Genomic DNA, 23,860 nt, shown 5'->3' with positions numbered 1-23,860 from the left:
TTTTTGCTTGAAGCTATGTATATAACCTGATAGATTATATGTACTTAGTGCTATCTAGCTAGGCACATATATAAGACCATTATACTAATAAAGTTATACCAATAAAATAAAAAAGAGTCACAAATATAAAATTACCTTGCAAATACCTGACAATCATGTCAGTGATATTTCAACACATATTTAAGAAAGGTTGTATATTTGAGGAGAGAGAAGCTATGATTGGAACAGAGAATGCTTTCTGTGGTAGAAATTAAATCACATCAGGAGTGAATCCAGACTAAGTAGAATCAAAGAAGTAACAGTTATTTAAAACCTTTCAGAACCCTAGAGAGGAACTTTTTATATTTAGAATACTTAAAAATTCAGGAACTCAGCATTTCTAGTATCCTGATTCTCATAACTAGGATTCTACATATTTTGGTATGCTTTAGGAGTCATACAGTCCTGGCACATAAATGGCTAAAATTCTGATAGCTATAATTGCAAAATGTAATGCATCAAAAGGGATCACACAAAACTGACTGAATATAAAGGAATTTAAAATAGATAATTTAAATGAATATATTTAATAACTCGTGCTTTTTGCTGATGGGGTAGGATTTAAATATGGAGCACTAATAAACAACAGACCATCTTAGAAGTGTTTGTTTGAAATAATGTAAGCATGAATAATGAAATATGTAATTTAGAAAAGCAGATGTTTTTATAATCAGAGGGGAAAATACTTAAGGTATATTTAACAGTTAAGGTAGGCCAGCCTTGAGATTTGCAAGGTAATAACAATATCTTTGACTATTATTACTTATGCCATAAACAATTTTCTTACAACTCAAATTGCATTTTAAAAAGTAAAAACTGAAGGGAAACAATTTCTCAAAATAAACTTCTCATACATAATTAGATAACTATTTTATAGTTGAAATAATTTTAAAGATTTTATTTATTCATTTTTTTTCCCCCCAAAGCCCCAGTAGACAGCTGTATGTCATAGGTTCACATCCTTCTAGTTGCTGTACGTGGGACTCGGCCTCGCGTTGGACGGAGAAGTGGTGCCTCGGGGCGCGCCCGGGATCCGAACCCGGGCCGCCAGCATCAGAGCGCGCGCACTTAACCGCTAAGCCACGGAGCCGGCCCTATAGTTGAAATAATTTTATGACCAGATTATTATTCTCTTTTTTGTCTCATAATTTTGCAAGCAAATCTGTTTCAGTATTTATACACATTAAAGAATGGAAATTCATCATTCTTCAAATAAGATCTATTATCCACAAAGGCACTTATTTTTACAAAGAACACAATTTTGGAAATTTATCAGAACAAAAAGAGGAGCACTGCCTGCTATAAGTCAAAGCAGGATCCCTTTTTTTAAAAAAACTTTTTTACTGATGTCATAATAGTTTATAACACGGAGAAATTTTAGTTGTATATTATTGTTTGTCAGTCACCAAATAAATGTGTCCCTTCACCCCTTATGCCCACCCCCCAACCCCCTTCCCCCTGGTAACCACCAAACTGTTCTCTCGGTCCGTGTGTTAGTTTATCTTCCACATATGTGTGAAATCATGCGGTGTTTGTCTTTCTCTCTCTGGCTTATTTCGTTTAACATAATACTCTCCAGGTCCATCCATGTTGTTGCAAATGGCTGAGTAGTATTCCATTGTATACCACATCTTCTTTATCCAATCATCAGTTGAGGGACATTTGGGTTGCTTCCACTTCTTGGCTATAGTGAATAATGCTGCAATGAACATAGGGGTGGATAAGTCTCTTTGGATTGTTGATTTCAAGTTCTTTGGATAAATACCCAGTAGTGGGATAGCTGGATCATAAGGTATTTCTATTTTTAATTTTTTGAGGAATCTCCATACTGTTTTCCATTGAGGCTGCACCAGTTTGCATTCCCACCAGCAGTGAATGAGGGCTCCCTTTTCTCCACATGCTCTCCAACATTTGTTGTTTTTTGTCTTGGTGATTATAGCCATTCTAACAAGTGTAAGGTGTTATCTTAGTGTAGTTTTGATTTGCATTTCCCTGATGATTAGTGATGCTGAACATCTTTTCATGTGCCTATTGACCATCTGTATATCTTCCTTGGAAAAATGTCTGTTCATATCCTCTGCCCATTTTTTGATAGGGTTGTTTTTCTGTTGTTCAGTTGTGTGAGTTCTTTATATATTATGGAGATTAACCCCTTGTCGGATATATGATTTGCAAATATCTTCTCCCAGCTGGTGGCTTCTTTTCATTTTGATCCTGGTTTCCTTTGCCTTGCAGAAGCTCTTTAGTCTGATGAAGTCTCACTTGTTTCTTTTTTCTTTTGTTTCCCTTATCCAAATAGACATGGAATTCGAAAAGATCCTTCTATGACTGATGTCAAAAAGTGTACTGTCTAGGTTTTCTTCCAGGAGTTTTACAGTTTCAGGTCTTACCTTTAAGTCGTTGATCCATTTTGAGTTAATTTTTGTGTACGGCGAAAGATAATGGTCTACTTTCATTCTTTTGCATGGGGCTGTCCGGTTTTCCCCACACCATCTATTGAAGAGACTTTCCTTTCTCCACTGTATGTTCTTAGCTCCTCTGTCAAAGATTAGCTATCCGTAGATGTGTGGTTTTATTTCTGGGCTTTCAATTCTGTCCCATTGATCTGTGTGTCTGTTTCTGTACCCGTACCATGCTGTTTTAATTATTATAGATTTGTAGTATATTTTGAAGCCAGGGATTGTGATGCCTCCAGCTTTGTTCTTTTTTCTCAGGATTGCTTTAGCTATTCGGGGTCTTTTGTTGCCCCATATGAATTTTAGTATTCTTTGATCTATTTCCGTGAAGAATGTCATTGAGATTCTGATTGGGATTGCAATGAATCTGTAGATTGCTTTGGGTGGTATAGACATTTTAACTATGTTTATTCTTACAATCCATGTGCCTGGAATATCCTTCCATTTCTTTATGTCATCATCAATTTCTTTCAATAATGTCTTATAGTTTTCATTGTATAGGTTTTTCACCTTGTTGGTGAAATTTATTCCTAGATATTTTATTCTTTTTGTTGTGATTGTAAAAGGGATTGTCTTCTTGAGTTCTCTTTCTGTTCGTTCGTTATTAGAGTATAGAAATGCAACTTATTTTTGTAAGTTGATTTTGTACCCTGCAACTTTGCTGTAGTTGTTACTTATTTCTAATAGTTTCCCAATGGATTCTTTAAGGTTTTCTATATATAAAATCATGTCATATGCAAACAGCGAGAGTTTCACTTCTTCATTGCCTATTTGGATACCTTTTATTCATTTTCTTGCCTAATTGCCCTGGCCAAAACCTTCAGTAGTACATTGAATAAGAATGCCGAGAGTGGGAACCCTTGTCTTGTTCCTGTTCTCAGAGGAATGGATTTCAGTTTTTCACCATCGAGTATGATGTTGACTGTGGGTTTGTCATATATGGCCTTTATTGTGTTGAGGTACTTTCCTTTTATACCCATTTTGTTGAGAGTTTTTATCATAAATGGTTGTTGGATCTTGTCAAATGCTTTCTCTGCATCTGTTGAGATGATCATCTGGTTTTTATTCCTCATTCTGTTAATGTGGTGTATCACATTGATTGGTTTGTGAATGATGAACCACCCCTGTGTCCCTGGTATAAATCCCACTTGATCATGGTGTATGATCTTTTTAATGTATTGCTCTATTCGGTTTGCCAATATTTTATTGAGGATTTTTGCATCTATGTTCATCAGTAATATTGGCCTATAATTTTCCTTCTTTGTATTGTCCTTGTTTGGCTTTGGTATCAGGGTGAGGTTGGTCTTGTAGAATGTGTTAGGAAGTATTCCATTTTCCTCTATTTTTTGGAATAGTTTGAGAAGGACAGGCATTAACTCTTCTTTGAATGTTTGGTAAAATTCTCCAGAGAAGCCATCTGGTTCTGGACTTTTATTTTTTGGGAGGTTTTTGATTACTCTTTCAACCATTTTTTGGGAGGTTTTTGATTACTCTTTCAACCTCTTTACCGGTGATTGGTCTAGTCAGATTCTTTATTTCTTCTTGATTCAGTTTTCAGAGGTTGTATGAGTCTAAGAATTTATCCATTTCTTCTAGATTGTCCAATTTGTTGGCATATAGTTTTTCACAGTATTCCCTTATAATCCTTTGTATTTTTGTGGTATCCATTGTAATTTCTCCTCTTTCATTTCTAATTTTATTTATTTGAGCCTTCTCTCTTTTTTGCTTAGTGAGTCTGGCTAAGGGTTTCTCAATTTTGATTATCTTCTCAAAGAACCAGCTCTTTGTTTCATTTATCCTTTCTACTGTATTTTTTGGTTTCAATTTCATTTATTTCTGCTCTAATTTTTATTATTTCCCTCCTGCTGACTTTGGGCTTTGTTTGTTCTTCTTTTACTAATGCTGCTAGATGTAGTTTGAGGTTGCCTGTTTGGGCTTTTTCTTGTTTGTTAAGGTGGGCCTGTATTGCTATGAGTTTCCCTCTCAGGACTGCTTTTGCTGCATCCCTTGAGTTGGTATGGTGTATTTTCATTGTCACTTGTCTCCAGATATTTTTTGATTTCTCCTTTAATTTCTTCAATGATCCATTGGTTGTTCAGTAGCATGTTGTTTAGTCTCCACATATTTGTCACTTTCCCAGTTTTCTTCTTGTACTTGATTTCTAGTTTCATAGGATTATGGTTGGAAAAGATGCTTGATATGATTTCAATCTTCTTAAATTTATAGAGGCTTGCTTTGTTTCCCAACACATGGTCTATCCTTGAGAATGTTCCACGCATGCTTGAGAAGAATGTGTAATCTGCTGTGTTTGGAGGGAGTGCTCAACAAATATCTATTAAGTCCGTCTTGTCTAGTTTTTCCTTTAAGTCCACTATTTTCTTATTGACTTTCTGTCTGGATGATCTATCCATTGATGTAAGTGGGGTGTTAAGATCCCCTACTATTATTGTGTTGTTATTAATATCTCCTTTCAGGTTTGTTAACAGTTGCTTTACGTACCTTGGTGCTCTTGTGTTGGGTGCATTTTTATATATTTATAAGTGATATGTCTTCTTGGTGGAATGTCCCTTTTATCATTATATATTGCCTCTCTTTGTCTCTCATTACCTGCTTTATTTTGCAGTCTACTTTGTCTGATATAAGTATGGCAACACCTGCTTTCTTTTGTTTGCCATTAGCTTGGAGTATTGTCTTCCATCCTTTCACTCTGAGCCTGTGTTTATCTTTAGAGCTGAGATGTGTTTCCTGGAGGCAGCATATTGTTGGATCTTGTTTTTCAGTCCATTCTGCCACTCTGTGTCTTTTGATTGGAGAATTCAATCCATTTACATTTAGAGTGATTACTGATATATGAAGGCTTAATGTTGCTATTTTATCACTCACTTTCTGGTTCTTTTGCATTTCCTTTGTTTCTCGTCCCATGTGTTTCAGACTACCAATTCAGTTTGGTAGTTCTGTATGATGGTTTTCTTAGTTTTCTCTTTATTTATGATATGTGTCTCTGTTCTGATTATTTGTTTAGTGGTTACCATGAGGTTTGTATAAAAAATCTCATAGACTAGATAGTCCATTTTCTGATGGTCTCTTATTTCCTTAGACTAAGTCGATTCCATCCTTTTCCTCTTCCTCTTCTAAGTTACTATTGTCACAACTTATTCCATCTTGTGTTGTGAGTTCGTGTTTAAAGTGATGAAGTTATATTTATTTTTGGTATTTTCCTTCCCTTAATCTTTGATGTGATAATAAAGTGTTTGCCAACCTATTCTGTTAAAGAGCTGCAACTTTTCTGATTTTGTCTACCTATTTTTCTCCTTGCTCAAAGCTTTGTATCTCCTTTCTCTTTTTTTTCTCAGGCATGAGGGCCTTCTTGAGCATTTCTTGTAGTGAGGGTCTTGCGGCAATGAACTCTTTTAGCTTTTGTTTATCTGGGATAGTTATTATTTTTCCATCATATCTGAAGGGTGTTTTCGCTGGATAGAGTATTCTTGGCTAAAAGTTTTTGTCTTTGATAATTTTGAATATATCATTCCACACTCTCCTAGCCTGTAAAGTTTCTGCCGAGAAATCGTCTGATAGCCTGACAGGAATTCCTTTGTATGTTATTTTTCTGTTTGTCTTGCTGCCCTTAATATTTTCTCTTTGTCATTGACTTTTGCCAGCTTTACTACTATATGCATTGGAAAGAGTATTTTCATGTTGATATATTTAGGAAATCTACTGACTTCATTCACTTGTATTTCCAGCTCCTTCCCCAGGTTTGGGAAGTTCTCAGCTACTATTTCTTTGAACAAGCTCTCTGCTCCTTTTTCCCTCTCTTCTCCCTCTGGAATACCTATAACCCTTATGTTGCATGTACCAATTGAGTTGGCTATTTCTCAGAGAATTTCTTCATTTCTTTTTAGTCTTACTTCTCTCTCCTCCTCCATTTGGAGCATTTCTGCATTCCTATCCTCACTATTGCTAATTCCTTCCTCTGCATTCCTAGCCCCAATATTGCTAATTCCTTCCTCCATATTGTCAGCTCTGTTCTTTAAAGATTCCAGATTTTTCTTTATCTCCTCCATTGTGTTTTTCATCTCCAACATTTCTGATTGGTTTTTCTTTATAGTTTCAATCTCTTTCGTGAAGAAGTTCCTGATTTCATTGAATTGTGTCTGTATTTTCTTGTAATTCGCTGAGCTTTTTTGATAGGTATTTTGAATTCTCTGTTGTTTAGGTTATAAATTTCTGTGCCTTCAGGATTGAATTCTGGGTGCTTGTAATTTTCCTTCTAGTCTAGAGATTTAACATATTTGTGTATACTGCTTGAGGGCGTGGGCTTATTTTTCCTCATGCTGAAAATACCTGGTTGCAGCTTCCACCTGCCACCACTGGGTGGGGGTCGAGAGCTGTGTATTCTGAGCCTGCCACTCTAGCTGATCCGTTGTGCTGGTGCTCCATGCCAGGGGAGGGGCTCTTTCTTTCACCTACCTGATCCAAGGGGCTTCTTGCTCTTCCCTTGCTGTCTGCTTTCTTAGGTTGCCAGCTTCATAAAGACAGACCCGCAACAGTTCAGTCCCTTCCATGTGGGAATTTCCCACAGGCTGTGAGAGAACTTGGAGAGCAACAGTTTTCTTGCAGAGGGCCACTCCTCTCCCTCTCTCTCTGAGAGCCACGTGGCCCCAGTCCCAGGGTTGCTGTCATTGGGGAAGGAGAGGAGATCTCCTCTTCTCCTCCCACTTCCTCTGCAGGGGTCCAGCACCTCCACCTTCTGACGTAAGGCTGCGTGGGTCTCTCAGATGTCTTTTGTGTTGTTTGAATGTCCTATGTCGGTACATGAATGTCCTTTTTGTTGTATCTTAGAGGGTAGAGTCTAAGGGGGAAAGCTCACTCCACCATGATGCTGCCGTCACTCCCGGGACACCTTTTTTTTTTTTTTTTTTTAGTGAGGAGGACTAGCCCTGAGCTAACATCTGATGCCAATCCTCCCCTTTTTTCTTGAGGAAGATTGGCCCTGAGCTAACACCCGTGGCCATCTTACTCTACTTTATATGGGACGCCGCCACAGCATGGCTTAACAAGCGGTGCGTCGGTGCACGCCCGGGACCTGAACCTGCGAACCCCGGGCTGCCACAGTGGAGCGTGCGCACTTAACCGCTTGCGCCACCGGGCCTGCCCCACCAGGATACCATTTTTAATTTTCAGAACCTATGAACATTTACTCTGACCATTCACTGACATGTTAAGCTTCCCCTTTGAAAGATAAGTACTTGTAAACAGATTTTGTCTGATCTGTCAGCACTATCCCTTCTGGTTGGATGAACATATTTCTAAAACTATTTTTTATGTATGGCAACAAATGATATGTAGTTACAGACACTCTGAGAATATCAGGAGAAGAACCGAGGAAGAGGCTTAGCTAGGGATTCTAAAAGTCATTTTGGCAAAATTAATCATAAAGAGAAGTTAAGAGAATAAAATTAGTCAACAGAAAATTCTAATCTCTACTATTTATTCAAAATCTAACAAAGTTCCATCTTGTACCCCACAGTCACTCTAAGCACTGCCAAAAAAGTAACTGAAAGTGCCAGCTCAGTCCTTTATCCCCTTCCCTTCCACCCTTAAGCCCTCCTTCCTTTTATAAATATTTACTCAGCACCTACTATGCTACCACATGCCAGTCATTGGACTACGTGCTACAGATACCGATGAATGAGGCACAGTTTCTGCTAACAAGAACTTAGTCTAATGGTGGAGAGCAGGCTCAAAAAGTAATTATAATAGTCTGTGTTAAATGCATGACACAGATATGCACAGGTATTACTGGGAACATGGAGTAATAATATGTATTGAATAGGAGTTCGAGTAAAGAATTGAAGAGAGGCAGTGGTAGTAGTGGTGACAGAAGCTGAATCTTAAAAGATATGAAGGGGTTAGTCAAATGTAAGAGGGAGAGAGGAGATTACAGACAGAATGATCAATATGAGCAAAAGCATAGAGATGAAAAAAATTGCAATGTGTCAGGTAACAATAAAGGCTAATGTTGCTAGAACAAGGCTAGAAGTAGTGGGAGAGAAGGCTGGAGAAACGGGCCAAGGTCAGATCAGGAGGGACTGGGCTTTATCTTATAGGTAAAGGGAAGCCAAAAGAGTAATATGATCAGATTTGATTTTAAGGTAGTTCGCTTCATTTTATAGGTAACAGAATCAAAGGAGTAACTGATTTTCAGTTAATTCACTTTGGTGGCTGTGTGAAAAAGAGACTTTAGAAAGGACAAGATGAAAAGCAGAGAGAATAGTTGGATTTATATTAATTCAATTCTAAGATAAAGAGAACTATCAAGTCAATACTAGGAAAATTGAAAATAAAATATAGAGATGAGAAATAGAGGGGGGAGGGAGGTGGCAAAGACTCCTCTTGGCTTTCTAGCTTGGGTTGCTGGGTGGGTAGTGATGTCACTATAAGAGAATATTTTGGACAACTTTATGCTAATAAATTTGAAAAAGATAAAAACCATAACTAAGAAAACTTATTCAAAAAGAAAGAGAAAGGGGCTGGCCCGGTGGTGTAGTGGTTAAGTTTGCCCGCTCCGCTTCAGCAGCCCATAGATGGTGGGGTTGGATCCTGGGTGCGGACCTACACACCACTCTACAAGCCATGCTATGGTGGCGTGCCACATACAAAATAGAGGCAGATGGGCACAGACGTTAGCTCAGGGCCAATCGTCCTCAGCAAAAAGAGGAAGATTGGCAACAGATGTTAGCTCATGGGCAATCTTCCTCAGCAAAAAAAAAAAAAAAAAAAAGGAAAGAAAAAAATGTCCAATAGCATTCAATACATTGAAGTAGTAGTTAAAAAGATCTGCATGAAGACAACATTAGGTCCAGATTATTATTTTTTTTTTGGTGAGGAAGATCAGCCCTGAGCTAACATCTGTGCCAATCCTCCTCTTCTTGCTGAGGAAGACTGGCCCTGAGCTAACATCCATGCTGATCTTCCTCCACTTCATGCAGGACGCCGCCACAGCATGGCCTGACAAGCAGTGTGTTGGTGGGCGCCGGGGATCTGAACCCAGGCCACCAGCAGCAGAGCACGTGCACTTAACCGCTACACCATAGGCCGGCCCCCAGGTCCAGATTATTTTAATGGCAAATTCTATTGAATATTCAAGGAACAGATAATTTTAATCTTCCATAATCTACTGGAGAGTCTAGAAAAAGAGGCTACTCGTCATCATATTTTATTTCTGTATTTTATTTAGTTAAAATACTTAGTTTAATGATTATATCTTAATAAAGACTACTCATATAAATAAATCACAAATTAGAAATTTATTATGCTAAATCCTAAGGGTATATAAAAATTATAAAACATAAGTCCTGCATTTAAGGATTTGTAATAAGTTTTGAAACCAAAAAATGTAAGTCCTCTAACCTTGTTCCTTTTTTCAAGATTGTTTTGGCTATTCCGGGTCCCTTGAGATTCCACATGAATTTAAGGATGAGTGTTTCTATATCTGCAAAGAACTTTGTGGGAATTACGATAGAGATTTCATTGAATCTGTAGATTGCTCTGAGAAATATTATCATTTTAGCAATATTAAGTTTTCCAATCCATCAACACAGGATATATTTCAGTTTTTTAAAGTCTTTTTAGATTTCTTCAGCAATGTTTTATAGTGTTTAGTGTATAAGTCTTTTGCCTCCTTGGTTAAATTTATTCCTAAGTATTTTATTATTTATGATGCTATTATAATGAATTGTTTTCCTAATTTTCTTTTTGGATTGTTCATTGTTAGGGTATAGAAATGCAACTGGTTTTTGTGTGTTGATTTTGTATCCTGCAACACTGCTGTAAAAATATTCTTTTTATCTACTCAATATTTATTTTAAGTGAATAAATTCACATTTTGATATATATTCATTTAAGTAGTAGAGATATACTTAGTTGCCATAGCATTAACATCTGCCATTACATCTAAACAAACAAATATGTTGATTTGATAACCTTTAGAAGGAAGCCACATGAGGAAGAAGTAATTTTCTTTATTCCTTAACTGTTCCCATTTTCCTGGCCTCTTCAGCTTTTGTCATTTATTGACCAGCCTCTCTTCACCCCTTCCTCAAAACTTATATCTTCATTGCCTTTGGTAACATTACACTGCCCCAGTTCTGCTATCTGTCCGTGAGTGCTCCTTTTTTGACATCCACTGGCTCATTCTCCCACCTCCGATTCCCTGCTCAATTTGAATGTGCCCTAAGATTCTGTGCTCAGTCCTGTTTTCTTCTCTTTTCATTTCTTTTCTTCAGATTCTTCATTTCCCAAAACTTCACTCATTTCCATTTGACTGACTCCACTTAACAAGTATATAATAGGCAATAAGTATATGAAGAACTGAGAACCTCCATGAAACTCTACTAGTTCAGCGAGGAATAAACTTTTTCTGAACCATTTCTGTTGGTAGATAGATGATGTTAGTGAATTTACAGGAATAAGTAGAAAGAATTTATTCTATCCACCCTTTCTTTTATTAGGTAATATCTTTAAAGGAGTGGTTAAGCAGGGAGGGATACATTTTATTTTGTTTACCTTTATTTCTCTCTCCAGCATCATTAAAAAGAGGACACATTTTACATATACATTTCAACAACACAAAAGCAAATTTTTAAAAACCTTAAGCTTGTTTAGTTATTTTAAAAAGAAAAAAAAAGACACAATGATTAATATAAAAACCAACTCACCAATGATACCACTATCTCTGCTTTCAAGGGTGGAGGTTGGACTAGTGACAGCCCCATAGCTGCAATCCTTGGCAGTTGCATTCGTACTGACAGGCGGGAGAGTGGAGCAGGGGCTACTGGCTGGTGGAGAGGCAGTGCTGCTAGTCAAGGTGGAACAGGGACTTATCCGCTGGGTGATTGCTGAGGTCTGAAAAATGGGAATGAAAAATAATATAAACTTTTCAGCTGTTAAAGTAAAATATATCTGATGGTAAAACATATGCTTTGGATGAGAAAAAGAAGAAAATCTACACGCACAGCTTTTGTATCTGTTAGGTTCTATTTGTTTTTGCTTTCCAGGATAAGAGATTCTGCTTTCTACAATTAAGGTGCAACTTGATAAATTTAACATAAGCAGAGACTATGTCCAGTTTTTCTTCCTAGGAAGTTTCCAGTGACAAGTATTCTTTATCACTGCCATGAATTAATAGAGGAATTTTTTGCTAACCACAAGTTGTCCTTGTCATTTCCAATCAATAAAACTTTCCTGAAGGCTTGGAACTTTGTTTTGTTAATAATTTTCTTTGGATAGAAAAAAATTAATATTTCTGCAGCCAAGAAGAAATAAAAATAGGTTCTTAATGCAAATAAGTGGCTGCCCAAATAGAATAAATGAACGCAGGAAAAATGCCTTATTCTAAAAGCTTGTCTAATAAAATAGATCAAACAATATTAATTTAATACAAAACTTACACTATTTATCTGTAGAAACTGATTACAGACTGAGATCACCTTGTATCCTGAATGATTCTTACACCTTAGGTTACCTCTTTTTTAAGTTTTGGACAGGAAGGAATGAATAATCACCAAAAAGATTGATGCTAATATATTCTGGTTTACCTAATTTAATGACAACTCACTTTTCTCTAGCTCTTTCTACCCAAATAAATTACTGAAATAATGAATAAAAGTATATTTTTTTCAAATACTAAAGAAATTTTATCCTTTTCAAAATGGTAAGTGATCAGTGACAAAATTACTTGAAGGAGCACTAATGATAAATTTGACATCTTTAAATGTTAAATTTAAAAGAAGCCTTTCAACTTCTTTACATAGAGTCTTTATTTATATTCTCTCTGCTAAAATTGAAGATTTACATTTAACAACTTGACTGAAAAATGTGTTGATCACTAGATATGAGAATATTAAGGCTCTCTGACTCATCCTAAAATGATTTCCAGATGGAATTCCTTGTATTTAATTATCTGTGTTGAATCCAGGTTCTTTTTTTTTTTGGTGAGGAAGATTGGCCCTGAGCTAACATCTGTTGCCAATCTTCCTCTTTTTTTGCTTGAGGAAGACTGTCGCTAAGCTAACATCTATGCCAATCTTCCTCTATTTTGTATGTGGGATGCCGCCACAGCATGGCTTGATGAGCGGTGCGTAGGTCCACACCCAGGATCCGAACCTGCGAACCCCAGGCTGCTGAAGCAGAGTGTGCCAACTTAACCATTATGCATCCAGGCCAGCCCCTGAATCCAGGTTTTAATTTTAATTTAAATGCTATAACCAGGTCATAAAAGATACATTACTTTCAACCAAGCACAAGTGACAGTCTCAGAACCCTGCAACCAAGTAAATCTTAAAAATAAAATTAGGAACTGATTTTTCTTAATAACACAATAAGCCCCCAAATCTATGCCTTCTCTCTTCTATTGTGTAATTTTTCTCCAGGGGAGGAAGGAGTTTCAATTTCTTTGTAATTGCCTCTATTTTTATAAAATGATATTGGTCTATCAGAGCAATGATTTTTAATGGGATGCAGTAGAATCACCTGTGGAATGTAAAGAAACAAACTCCCCTACGAAATTGACAGATACTGAGCCCCACCCCAGACTTATTGAATTAGAATCCTCCCTAGTAGAATCTGGCATTGCAATTTTTAACCTCCTCATTCTCAGTTTAAGAAATATGTGGGTAGATGAGATGAACTGTACTCTGGTCTTTTACATTAGATATATCTACACTCATCCCATGTTGGAAAAGTTTCATTTTGGTACGAATCTATTACTTCTATAGCAACTCATTTCTGTTTTTAGACAAAGATTCTCAGCCTGTTCTTTGAGAAAGGAAACTGTATTATATGCATAATATAGCCAATTTGGAGGGTAAGCCCCTAAATGACACTTATCTTTACTATGTTATTTTTTGCAAAATAAAGCATATATCACAGAATGTATGCTTTAAAAGCTTTAACTGTAAAAGCAAAGCTTAAAGATCAAGCTGTTTAGAAAGCAGAAAATTGTTCATGGCTTATGAATTAAAAGGTGAGCCTTATATTTATTTAAGGAGGCTAATTAATGAGATACAGAAGTCTCTTCTAGGTACAGAAAGACAACATTATCTACTCTCCATGCTGTAGGCTAAAATGGACATCTAATCAAGCCACTCCACTTCCAAAACCTTTCAGCGGTTTTCCCATTGTCCTTAGTGTTCTCCAGAGGGATCCAAAACTCCCAATCTGGATCTCTTAAAGGTTCTACAAATACACAAGATAAGAACCTAATGATGGAATTAATAAGGGAATATCTTCTAGGGAATACCCCAGAAACTACTGAGAGAAGAAAATATAGCAGTCAATTTAATATTCCTTTCAATACTTTGTCTTTTGCAGAAAAATGATATATGCTGACTTGCCTGTGCTGGATTCTGTCATTACTAGTACTATTCTGAGGACACCATTACCATAGGGTCTTCCTAAACAAAGCAATCTATCTTTGTTAGTATGCTGTTTTGCTCAGAAGAAAGTCACCAAATGAACATGACCTCCTACTTCTTAATAATCTTCCTAAAACTAGCAATTCCAATGATCCATTTAGCCACTTTGTTCTGTGGTCCCAAGATAATTCATGGTATATTATATTCCAAGAAGGCTATCATTTAGCTTCATTATTAATATTTTATATTTGTTTAACGCTTTATAGTTTAAAAAATTTTTATACATTATTTCATTTACTCATTATCAACCAAGTATGAGGCATAATGAATATAATTTCCCCTATTTAAGAAATGTGAAAATGAAACTGCTCTAAGTATGAAAGCTATGAAGTAATTTCCCCAAAATCATACAGTTCCTGCATATATTTATATACTAATCATATTGCATATTATTTTATACCTTTTATTTATACGGCATTTTACAGCTTACAAAGTGTTTCATATTCATGATTTAACTTGATTCTCACAACAATCCTGTCACATGTTATTATTCTGTATTATGCTGGAACAGTATGGTGTAGCTGTTAAGAACAGGTTGTAAAAGTAGACTGCCTGGATTTGAATACTATTCCATAATTTTCTGGCATAGTGTTTCCATTTTTTTATCTGAAAATTGGAATATAAATGGACCCTACCACGTTGGGGTGTAAGGAAGTTTAAACAAAATAGTGCAAATAAAGCAATTAGTACAATGATTAGTACATAAGAAGCATTTAATAATTGTCAGTTATTACACATGAAAAACCTAAAGCTCAGAATGGTTAAGTGACATGTACAAATTTACAAAACTGTAGGTGGTAGAGCTGGAACCAGAACACAAATTTCCTACCTCTTGGTTCAGTGACTTTTCCATTATATTATATCACTTTAATTACATTAAATGAATGAGACTACTCATTTACTTTTTTTTTTTTTTTTTTTAATTTTTTGTTTATTGCAGTAACATTGGTTTATAACATTGTAAAAATTTCAGGTGTACATCATTGTACTTCTATTTCTGCATAGATTACATCATGTTCACCACCCAAATACTAATTACAACCCATCACCACACACATGTACCCAATTATCCCTTTCACCCTCCTCCCTCCCCCCTTCCCCTCTGGTAACCACCAATCCAATCTCTGTCCCTATGTGTTTGTTTATTGTTGTTATTATCTACTACTTAATGAAGGAAATCATACGGTATTTGACCTTCTCCCTCTGACTGATTTCACTTTGCATCATGCCCTCAATGTCCATCCATGTTGTCACAAATGGCTGGATTTCATTCAAGTTTCTTATGGCTGAGTAGTATTCCATTGTGTATATATACCACAGCTTTTTTATCCATTCGTCCCTTGATGGGCACTTAGGTTGCTTCCAAGTCTTGGCTATTGTGAATAAGGCTGCAATGAACACAGGGGTGCATGTACCTTTGCAAATTGGTGTTTTCAAGTTCTTTGGATAAATACCCAACAGTGGAATAGCTGGATCATATGGTAGTTCTATCGTTGATTTTTTGAGGAATCTCCATACTGTTTTCCATAGTGGCTGCACCAGTTTGCACTCCCACCAGCAGTGTATGAGAGTTCCCTTCTCTCCACAACCTCTCCAACACATGTTGTTTCCTGTCTTGTTAATTATAGCCATTCTGACAGGCGTGAGGTGATATCTCATTGTAGTTTTGATTTGCATCTTCCTGATAGTCATTTTGAACATCTTTTCATGTGTCTGTTGGCCATCTGTATATCTTCTTTGGAGAAATGTCTGTTCAGGTCTTTTGCCCATTTTTTAATTGGGTTGGTAGATTTTGTTGTTGAGATGCATGAGTTCTTTATATATTTTGGAGATTAAGCCCTTATCAGATGTATGGTTTGCAAATATCTTCTCCCAATTGTTAGGTTGTCTTTTCGTTTTGTTGATGGTTTCCTTTGCTGTGCAGAAGCTTTTTAGTTTGATGTAGTCCCATTTGTTTATTTTTTCTATTGTTTCTCTTGCCCGGTCAGATGTGGTGTTTGAAAAGATGTTGCTAAGACTGATGTCGAAGAGCGTACTGCCTATGTTTTCTTCTAGAACTTTCACAGTTTCAGGTCTTACATTCAAGTCTTTAATCCATTTGGAGTTAATTTTTGTGTATGGTGTAAGGTAAGGGTCTACTTTCATTTTTTTGCATATGGCTATCCAGTTTTCCCAACACCATTTGTTGAAGAGACTTTCTTTTCCCCATTGTATGTTCTTGGCTCCTTTGTCAAAGATTAGCTGTCCATAGATGTGTGGGTTTATTTCGGGGCTTTCGATTCTATTCCATTGATCTGTGTGTCTGTTTTTGTGCCCGTACCATGCTGTTTTGGTTACTATAGCTTTGTAGTATATTTTGAAATCAGGGAGTGTGATACCTCCAGCTTTGTTCTTTTTTCTCAGGATTCCTTTAGCTATTGCGGGTGTTTTGTTGTTCCATCTAAATTTTAGGATTCTTTGTTCTATTTCTGTGAAAAATGTTGTTGGAACTTTGATAGGGATTGCATTGAATCTATAGATGGCTTTAGGAAGTATGGACATCTTAACTATGTTAATTCTTCCAATCCAAGAGCACGGAATATCTTTCCATTTCTTTGTGTCTTCTTCAATTTCTTTCAGAAATGTTTTATAGTTTTCGTGTACAGATCTTTCACCTCTTTGGTTAAGTTTATTCCTAGGTATTTTATTCTTTTTGTTGCAATTGTAAATGGGATGGTATTCTTAATTTCTCTTTCTGCTACTTCGTTGTTAGTGTACAGAAATGCAACTGATTTTTGTATGTTGATTTTGTATCCTGCAACTTTCCCATATTCGTTTATTACTTCTAAAAGTTTTCTGGTGGATTCTTTAGGGTTTTCTATATATAAAATCATGTCATCTGCAAATAGTGACAGTTTCACTTCTTCCTTTCCAATTTGGATCCCTTTTATTTCTTTCTCTTGCCTGATTGCTCTGGCTAGGACTTCCAGTACTATGTTAAATAGGAGTGGTGACAGTGGGCATCCTTGTCTGGTTCCTGTTCTTAGAGGGATAGCTTTCAGTTTTTCACCATTGAGGATGATATTAGCTGTGGGTTTCTCATATATGGTCTTTATTATGTTGAGGTACTTTCCTTCTATACCCATTTTATTCAGAGTTTTAATCATAAATGGATGCTGGATCTTGTCAAATGCTTTCTCTGCATCTATTGAGATGATCATGTGATTTTTGTTCTTCATTTTATTAATGTGGTGTATTACGTTGATTGATTTGCGAATGTTAAACCATCCCTGCATACTTGGAATAAATCCCACTTGATCATGGTGTATAATCTTTTTAACGTATTGTTGTACGCGATTTGCTAGTATTTTGTTGAGGATTTTCGCATCGATGTTCATCAGTGATATTGGCCTGTAATTTTCTTTTTTTGTGTTGTCCTTGTCTGGTTTTGGTATCAGGGTAATGTCAGCTTCGTAGAATGAGTTAGGAGCTTCCCCCTCCTCAATTTTTTGGAAGAGTTTGAGAAGGATAGGTATTAAGTCTTCTTTGAATGTTTGGTAGAATTCACCAGGGAAGCCGTCTGGTCCTGGACTTTTATTTTTGGGGAGGTTTTTGATTACTGTTTCTATCTCCTTACTGGTGATTGGTCTATTCAAATTCTCTACTTCTTCTTGATCCAGTTTTGGAAGGTTGTATGATTCTAAGAATTTATCCATTTCTTCCAGATTGTCGAATTGGTTGGCATATAGTTTTTCATAGTATTCTCTTATAATCTTTTGTATTTCTGAGGTGTCTGTTGTAACCTCTCCTCTTTCATTTCTGATTTTACTTATTTGTGCCTTCTCTTTTTTTCTTGGTGAGTCTAGCTAAAGGTTTGTCTATTTTGTTGATCTTTTCAAAGAACCAGCTCTTGGTTTTATTAATTTTTCTATTGTTTTTGGTCTCTATTTCATTTATTTCTGCTCTGATTTTTATTATTTCCCTTCTTCTACTGATTTTGGGCTTTGTTTTTCTTCTTTTTCCAGTTCCTTTAGGTGCATTGTTAGATTGTTTATTTGAGATTTTTCTTGTTTGTTGAGATAGGCCTGTATTGCTATAAACTTCCCTCTTAGGACCGCTTTTGCTGTATCCCATAAATTCTGGCATGTCGTATTTTCATTTTCATTTGTCTCCAGGTATTTTTGATTTCTTCTTTGATTTCTTCATTAACCCAGTCGTTGTTCAGTAGCATTTTGTTTAATCTCCATGTATTTGTGGCTTTTCTGATTTTCTTCCTATAGTTGATTTCTAGTTTCATACCTTTGTGGTCAGAAAAAGATGCTTGGTATTATTTCAATCTTCTTAAATTTATGGAGACTTGTTTTGTGGCCTAATATGTGATCAATCCTGGAGAACGTTCCATGTGCATTTGAAAAGAACGTGTATTCTTCGGTTTTTGGATGGAATGCTCTGTATATATCTACTAGGTCCATCTGTTGTAGTGTGTCGTTTAAGGCCAATGTTTCCTTATTGATCTTCTGTTTGGATGATCTATCCGTTGGTGTAAGTGGAGTGTTAAAGTCCCCTACTATTATTGTGTTACTGTCTATTTCTGTTTTTATGTCTGTTAATAATTGCTTTATATATTTAGGTGCACCTACATTGGGTGCGTAGATATTTACAAGTGTTATATCCTCTTGTTGGATTGTTCCCTTGATCATTATGTAATACCCTTCTTTGTCTCGTTTTACAGTTTTTGTTTTAAAGTCTATTTTGTCTGATATGAGTACTGCTACCCCACCTTTCTTTTCATTGCCATTTGCGTGGAGTATCTTTTTCCATCCCTTCACTTTCAGTTTGTGAGTGTCTTTAGGTCTGAAGTGTGTCTCTTGTATGCAGCATATATATGGGTCTTGTTTTTTTATCCATTCAGCCACCCTATGCCTTTTAATTGGAGCATTTAGTCCATTGACATTTAAAGTAGCTATTGATAAGTATGTACTTACTGCCATTTTTTAACTTTTTTTTTTTCCTCAGTGTTTTAGTAGTCCTTCTCTGTTCCTTACTTCTTCTATACAGAATTGATGGTCACTTTAAGTTTGACCTCTGTCTGAAAGCTGTACTCTTTAACTACCCTCCTCCCTCCTTTTATGTTTTTGATATCATATCCAACCTCTTTTTTGTGCATTTGTATCCATTACGTTCTAATCGTGGAAATAGATAATTTTTCCTATTTGTGGTCTTCTCTTTTCCCCTTAAATCAGTCCCTTTAACATTTCTTGTAACACTGGTTTCTTGGTGACAAACTCCTTTAATTTTTGCTTATCTGGGAAAATTTTGCTCTCTCCTTCCATTTTGAACGATAACCTTCCTACCTCTTGGTTCAGTGACTTTTCCATTATATCACTTTAATTACATTAAATGAATGAGACTACTCATTTACTTTTTAGGACTATTTCATTCAGTAAATGCACAAGGCACATGCCACAGACTTGTGACTTTATTCAGAAATCACTGCGACATGCTATGACATGAAGCATCTCAAAAATAACCAAGTATAAATTTTAGCACCTGAAGAAATATAGCTTTTTAGAAACAGTAGGATCCTTTGCAAATATTCAGACTATAACATCACGTTACTTGGTCATTATTAGAACAGTCACATTTTGGTGCTGGCCCGGTGGCGTAGGAGTTAAGTGCGTGCGCTCCGCTGCGGCGCCCCAGGGTTCGGATCCCAGGAGTGCACCAACGCACCGCTTGTCTAAGCCATGCTGTGACGGCGTCCCATATACAGTGGAGGAAGATGGGCACAGATGTTAACCCAGGGTCAAACTTCCTCAGCAAAAAGAGGAGGATTGGCAACAGATGTTAGCTCAAGCCTGATCATCCTCACAAAAAAAAAAGTCACATTTTAACTTGACATGAATATCAAGAAATAAAAAGTAAAATAGGTGTTTACACCACTATTAAAAAAGCCCTACATATATATTATTCCCATTTTTCATGCACAGAGCAGAGCATACTGCCATGATTACAATGTAAATTGATAAAAAACAATCATCACTCTCTGCCAGCATGAAGCTTACATTCTTGTATGAGATACACACAAAAAACCCCCACAACTAAACATGTAATGGAATAAATTAATGATAAGAACTATGAAGAAAATAAAGTAGCAAGATAAGGGGATATAGTGATGGGCAGGTGCTATTAAAGTAAATAAGGAAGGCCTCTCCGAGGAGGTAACATTTGAGCAGAGCCCTGAATGAAGTGAGGAAGTGAGTTACATGGGAAGAGCATTCCAGTATAAACAAATGTTTTATGTGTTCGAGGAATGAGAAGAAGGCCTGTGTTGCTGGAGAGCTGCAGATGAAAGGCAGACAGGTAGGAGAGGCAGAAAAGGGTAAGATCAGGTAGTGCCTTTCTGGCCATGGTAAAGATTTAGGTTTAATTCTAAATGTGATGGGAATACAGTAGAAGATTGAGAGCAGAGAAGTTAAAGGATCAGATTCACATTTTACTAGGATCACTCTGGGTCTTGTGTGAACAGACTACAGAGCGGCAAGAGTGGAAGCAGAGACCCATTAGGAGGCTGTTTATTCATACAGTAAATATTTATTGAGCACCTACTAACAGTAGACACTGTTCTAGGTGCAGAGGATACAGGAGTAAATAAAACAGGCAAAAGTTTCAAGCCTTCTAGCCTTATATTCTAGTAACTATCACAATCACTCAGGCAAGAGATGACAGTGACTTGGACTTAGATGTAGCAGTGGAAGTAATGAGAAGGGATTAGATTTAACATACATTTTGAAGACAAAGTCTACATGATTTGCTGAAAGAGTGAATGTGGATTATGACGGAAACAAGTCAATAATGGCTCCAATGTTTTTGGCCTAAGCACGTAGGCGATACTATCTACTCAGAAAGGAAACACCGCAGAAGAAGCAGGTTCTGGAAAAAATGCAAGGGTTCAGTTTTTGACATGTTAAGTTTGAGATGTACCTTGGACATACAGGTAGAAAAGGTAGCAGGCAGCTGGATATACAGAACTAGACTTAAGGGGAAAGACAGGGCTTGAGATAATTAAGGAGTTAAGATAGTATTTAAAGAACTAAGAATGGAGGAGTTTCAGGGCCAGCCCTGTGGTGTAGTGGTTGGGATCGGCGTGCTCTGCTTCAGCGGCCCGGGTTCGCAGGTTCGGATCCCGCGCATGGACCTACACCACTTGTAAGCCATGCTGTGGCAGCAACTCACATACAAAATAGAGGAAGACTGGAATGGATGTTAGCTCAGGGCTAATCTTCCTCAAGCAAAAAAAAAAAAAAAAAGAGGAAGACTGGTAACAGATGTTAGCTCAGGGTGAATCTTCCTCAGCAAAAAGAAAAAAAAGAATGGAGGAGTTTCATTATCATTAGAATCACTGGGCACCTGAACTTTATAAAAACTGCCTAGGTGCTTATAATGTGCAGCCAGCAAAACCAATGACCTAAGGAGTGAGAATATAAAGAATAGAGAAGTCTGAGGAGAGAGCTCTGGAACACCTGAACATCATCCACATGATCTACAAATACATTCAAACAATCCTTTATTACTTTATTATTTTATGACAACACTAACGTATGACAGAATCTTCCCCAATATTAAGGATATGCAATTTGACATTAACTTGTCATCTTCTGAATAAAATGATCCACTATAGGACAATCATTTTAAAGATTAAGACCATGGAAATGAATTAGTCTAGTACCTCCTTTGCTACATTTAAACTGAAAAGAAAGGAAATAGCCAAAAGAAAAAAATCTATGAAATAATTTTTTTCAAATTTCTGACATTTTGAAATTTCTGAGATGAATATTTAGTCACTTTTCAGATTTTCGACTATTCTAATATATGTATTCAAAACTAAAACTGCTTTTTGCACACATCTTTAACTATATACTACAAGTTTGGTTATATTTTGTTTTTATTATTTCAGTTGAAATTTCTAATTTCTTGTGATTTCTTCTTTGACTCAAACGCTATTTAGAAGTATATTATTATCCAAACATTTGGGGGATTTTCTAAGTTATCTTTTAGCTATCATTTTCTAAGTTATCATTTTGTAATTGATTAATTCTACCATGGTCACAATAATTCGAATCTTTTGAAATTTGCTGAGACCTGCTCTCTGGATCACCATATCACCAACTGGTAAATAATCCATATGCTCCTGAAAACAATGTGTATTCTGAAAATTCTGGGTGCAGTGCTCATATATATGTCAATTTTGTTTATTGGCTTATTTACTTATTTCCTCATTCATTCAATAAATGAATCAAAACCTTAAAGTGGCTTTTTAAGCCTAAGAATGAAACTAAAAGATGTTTCATAAACCAAAAAAATATAGTGATTATAGAAAATTAAGTTGTATCTCCAGGGCTCAAAAGGCATTCAACAATTGGCATTATTCTTCTCAGAACACACATATACACATTCCCCTGCACCACTTTCCCTTTCCTGGTATAACAGGCTGATTTATCCCATGTTTCCCAAAGTTGATAGCAAGCAGTTTACCTGATTTTCATCCTGTACTTCCATGTTGTATTGGTCACCTGGCTGAACTTCTGTGACTTTCTCTCCAAGGAGGAAACCCAGACGAGTCATGAGTGTGTTTGCTGCCTCATCTACAGAGGGAGGGGGGCCAAGTTCCTGTTCAGCATCACCTGTAACAGGAAGACATTGAAACACATGAATCTTTCAAAATAAAATGGCTGGGCTCTGCAACTATTCTTCCATTCAGTTTGGTCATTTCCTTTGTTCTTAACATTCTAAATCCAAAATTACAAGGTCCTTGTCTAGAAGTTGATTTTCCCACTTTCACATAATATAATTGATATATAGTCTACTCGGATTACCCTCAACTCATCTACTTGAAACACCTGAGTGTGAAAGAATGTTTTTGTAACTTACTGAATAGAAAAATTTCCCATTTCTTCGACAGTTAGCCTTTCAATACAGTCCTAGTCTTCGGATCTAATTTCCAGCCACAATCGCCACCTTCTTTCAGGTTCTTTTATCTTTTTCTTTTTTTTTTTTTTTACAGTTTGTGTGAATATTCTTTTTTTATTTTGAAATCAATTCAAACTTACAAAAAAGTTTCAAGAATAGTACAAAGAATATTTTTTTCCTTAACTATTTGAAAGTACAGACACGATGTCCCATCATCCCTAGATAGTATGTATTTCCTATAAACGAAGACATTCTTTTACATAACCACAGTACCAGAATAAAAATCAGGAAACTGACATTTTACATTATTATGATCTTATCCATAGACCCCATTTAAGTTTTCACATTTGTCCCAATAATGTCCTTTCTAGCAAAATGATCCAATTCAGGATGATGCAATGCATTTAGTTCTCAGTTTTCTCTCTTTTAATCTGGAACAGTTCTGCAGTCTTTCCTTAACTTTCATGACCTTGACACTTTTTTTTTTTTGTTTTTTGTTTTTTTTTGGTGAGGAAGATTAGCCCTGAGCTAACATCCGATGCTGCTCCTCCTCTTTTTGCTGAGGAAGATTGGCCCTGGGCTAACATCCATGCCCATCTTCCTCTACTTTATATGGGACACTGCCACAGTGTGGCTTGACAAGCGGGGCATCGGTGCACGCATGGGATCCTAAACAGCTAACCCCAGGCCGCTGAAGCAGAGCGTGAGCACTTAACCGCTACACCACCGGGCCAGCCCCTTGACACTTCTGAAGATTATAGGGTAGTTGTTTTGCACAGTGTCTTTGAATCTATCTCATGTTACTTCACGATGTGATTCAGGTTATGCATTTTTGGCAGGAATATCATAAAAGTAATGCTGTGTTAACTTTGATCACTTGGTTATGGTAGTGTCTGCCAGATATTTCCACTCTAAAATTATACTTTTTCTCTTTGTAAT

General features: G+C 36.4%; 1 protein-coding gene across 8 annotated transcripts in view; it reads right to left on the bottom strand.

Moving 5' to 3' along the window:
• TANC2 (tetratricopeptide repeat, ankyrin repeat and coiled-coil containing 2) overlaps window positions 1-23,860 on the bottom strand; it is a 402,214-nt gene that overhangs the window by 142,912 nt on the left and 235,442 nt on the right. For all 8 annotated transcript variants that reach the window (XM_087441368.1, XM_087441370.1, XM_087441371.1 and 5 more), the window contains 2 exons: window positions 22,487-22,635; window positions 11,216-11,402 (listed from right to left, as the gene is read on the bottom strand). In XM_087441368.1, coding sequence (XP_087297494.1) covers window positions 11,216-11,402; window positions 22,487-22,635 — 336 coding nt within the window. The remainder of the gene's footprint in view (window positions 1-11,215; window positions 11,403-22,486; window positions 22,636-23,860) is intronic.

Source organism: Ceratotherium simum, chromosome 16 (genome assembly GCF_057802395.1).
Source record: "Ceratotherium simum simum isolate JZ-2026a chromosome 16, ASM5780239v1, whole genome shotgun sequence".
NCBI classification, from domain to species: Eukaryota; Metazoa; Chordata; class Mammalia; order Perissodactyla; family Rhinocerotidae; genus Ceratotherium; species Ceratotherium simum.
The sequence above is the reverse complement of the archived record's forward strand: the minus strand, read 5'-3'. Positions and strand labels throughout refer to the sequence as shown.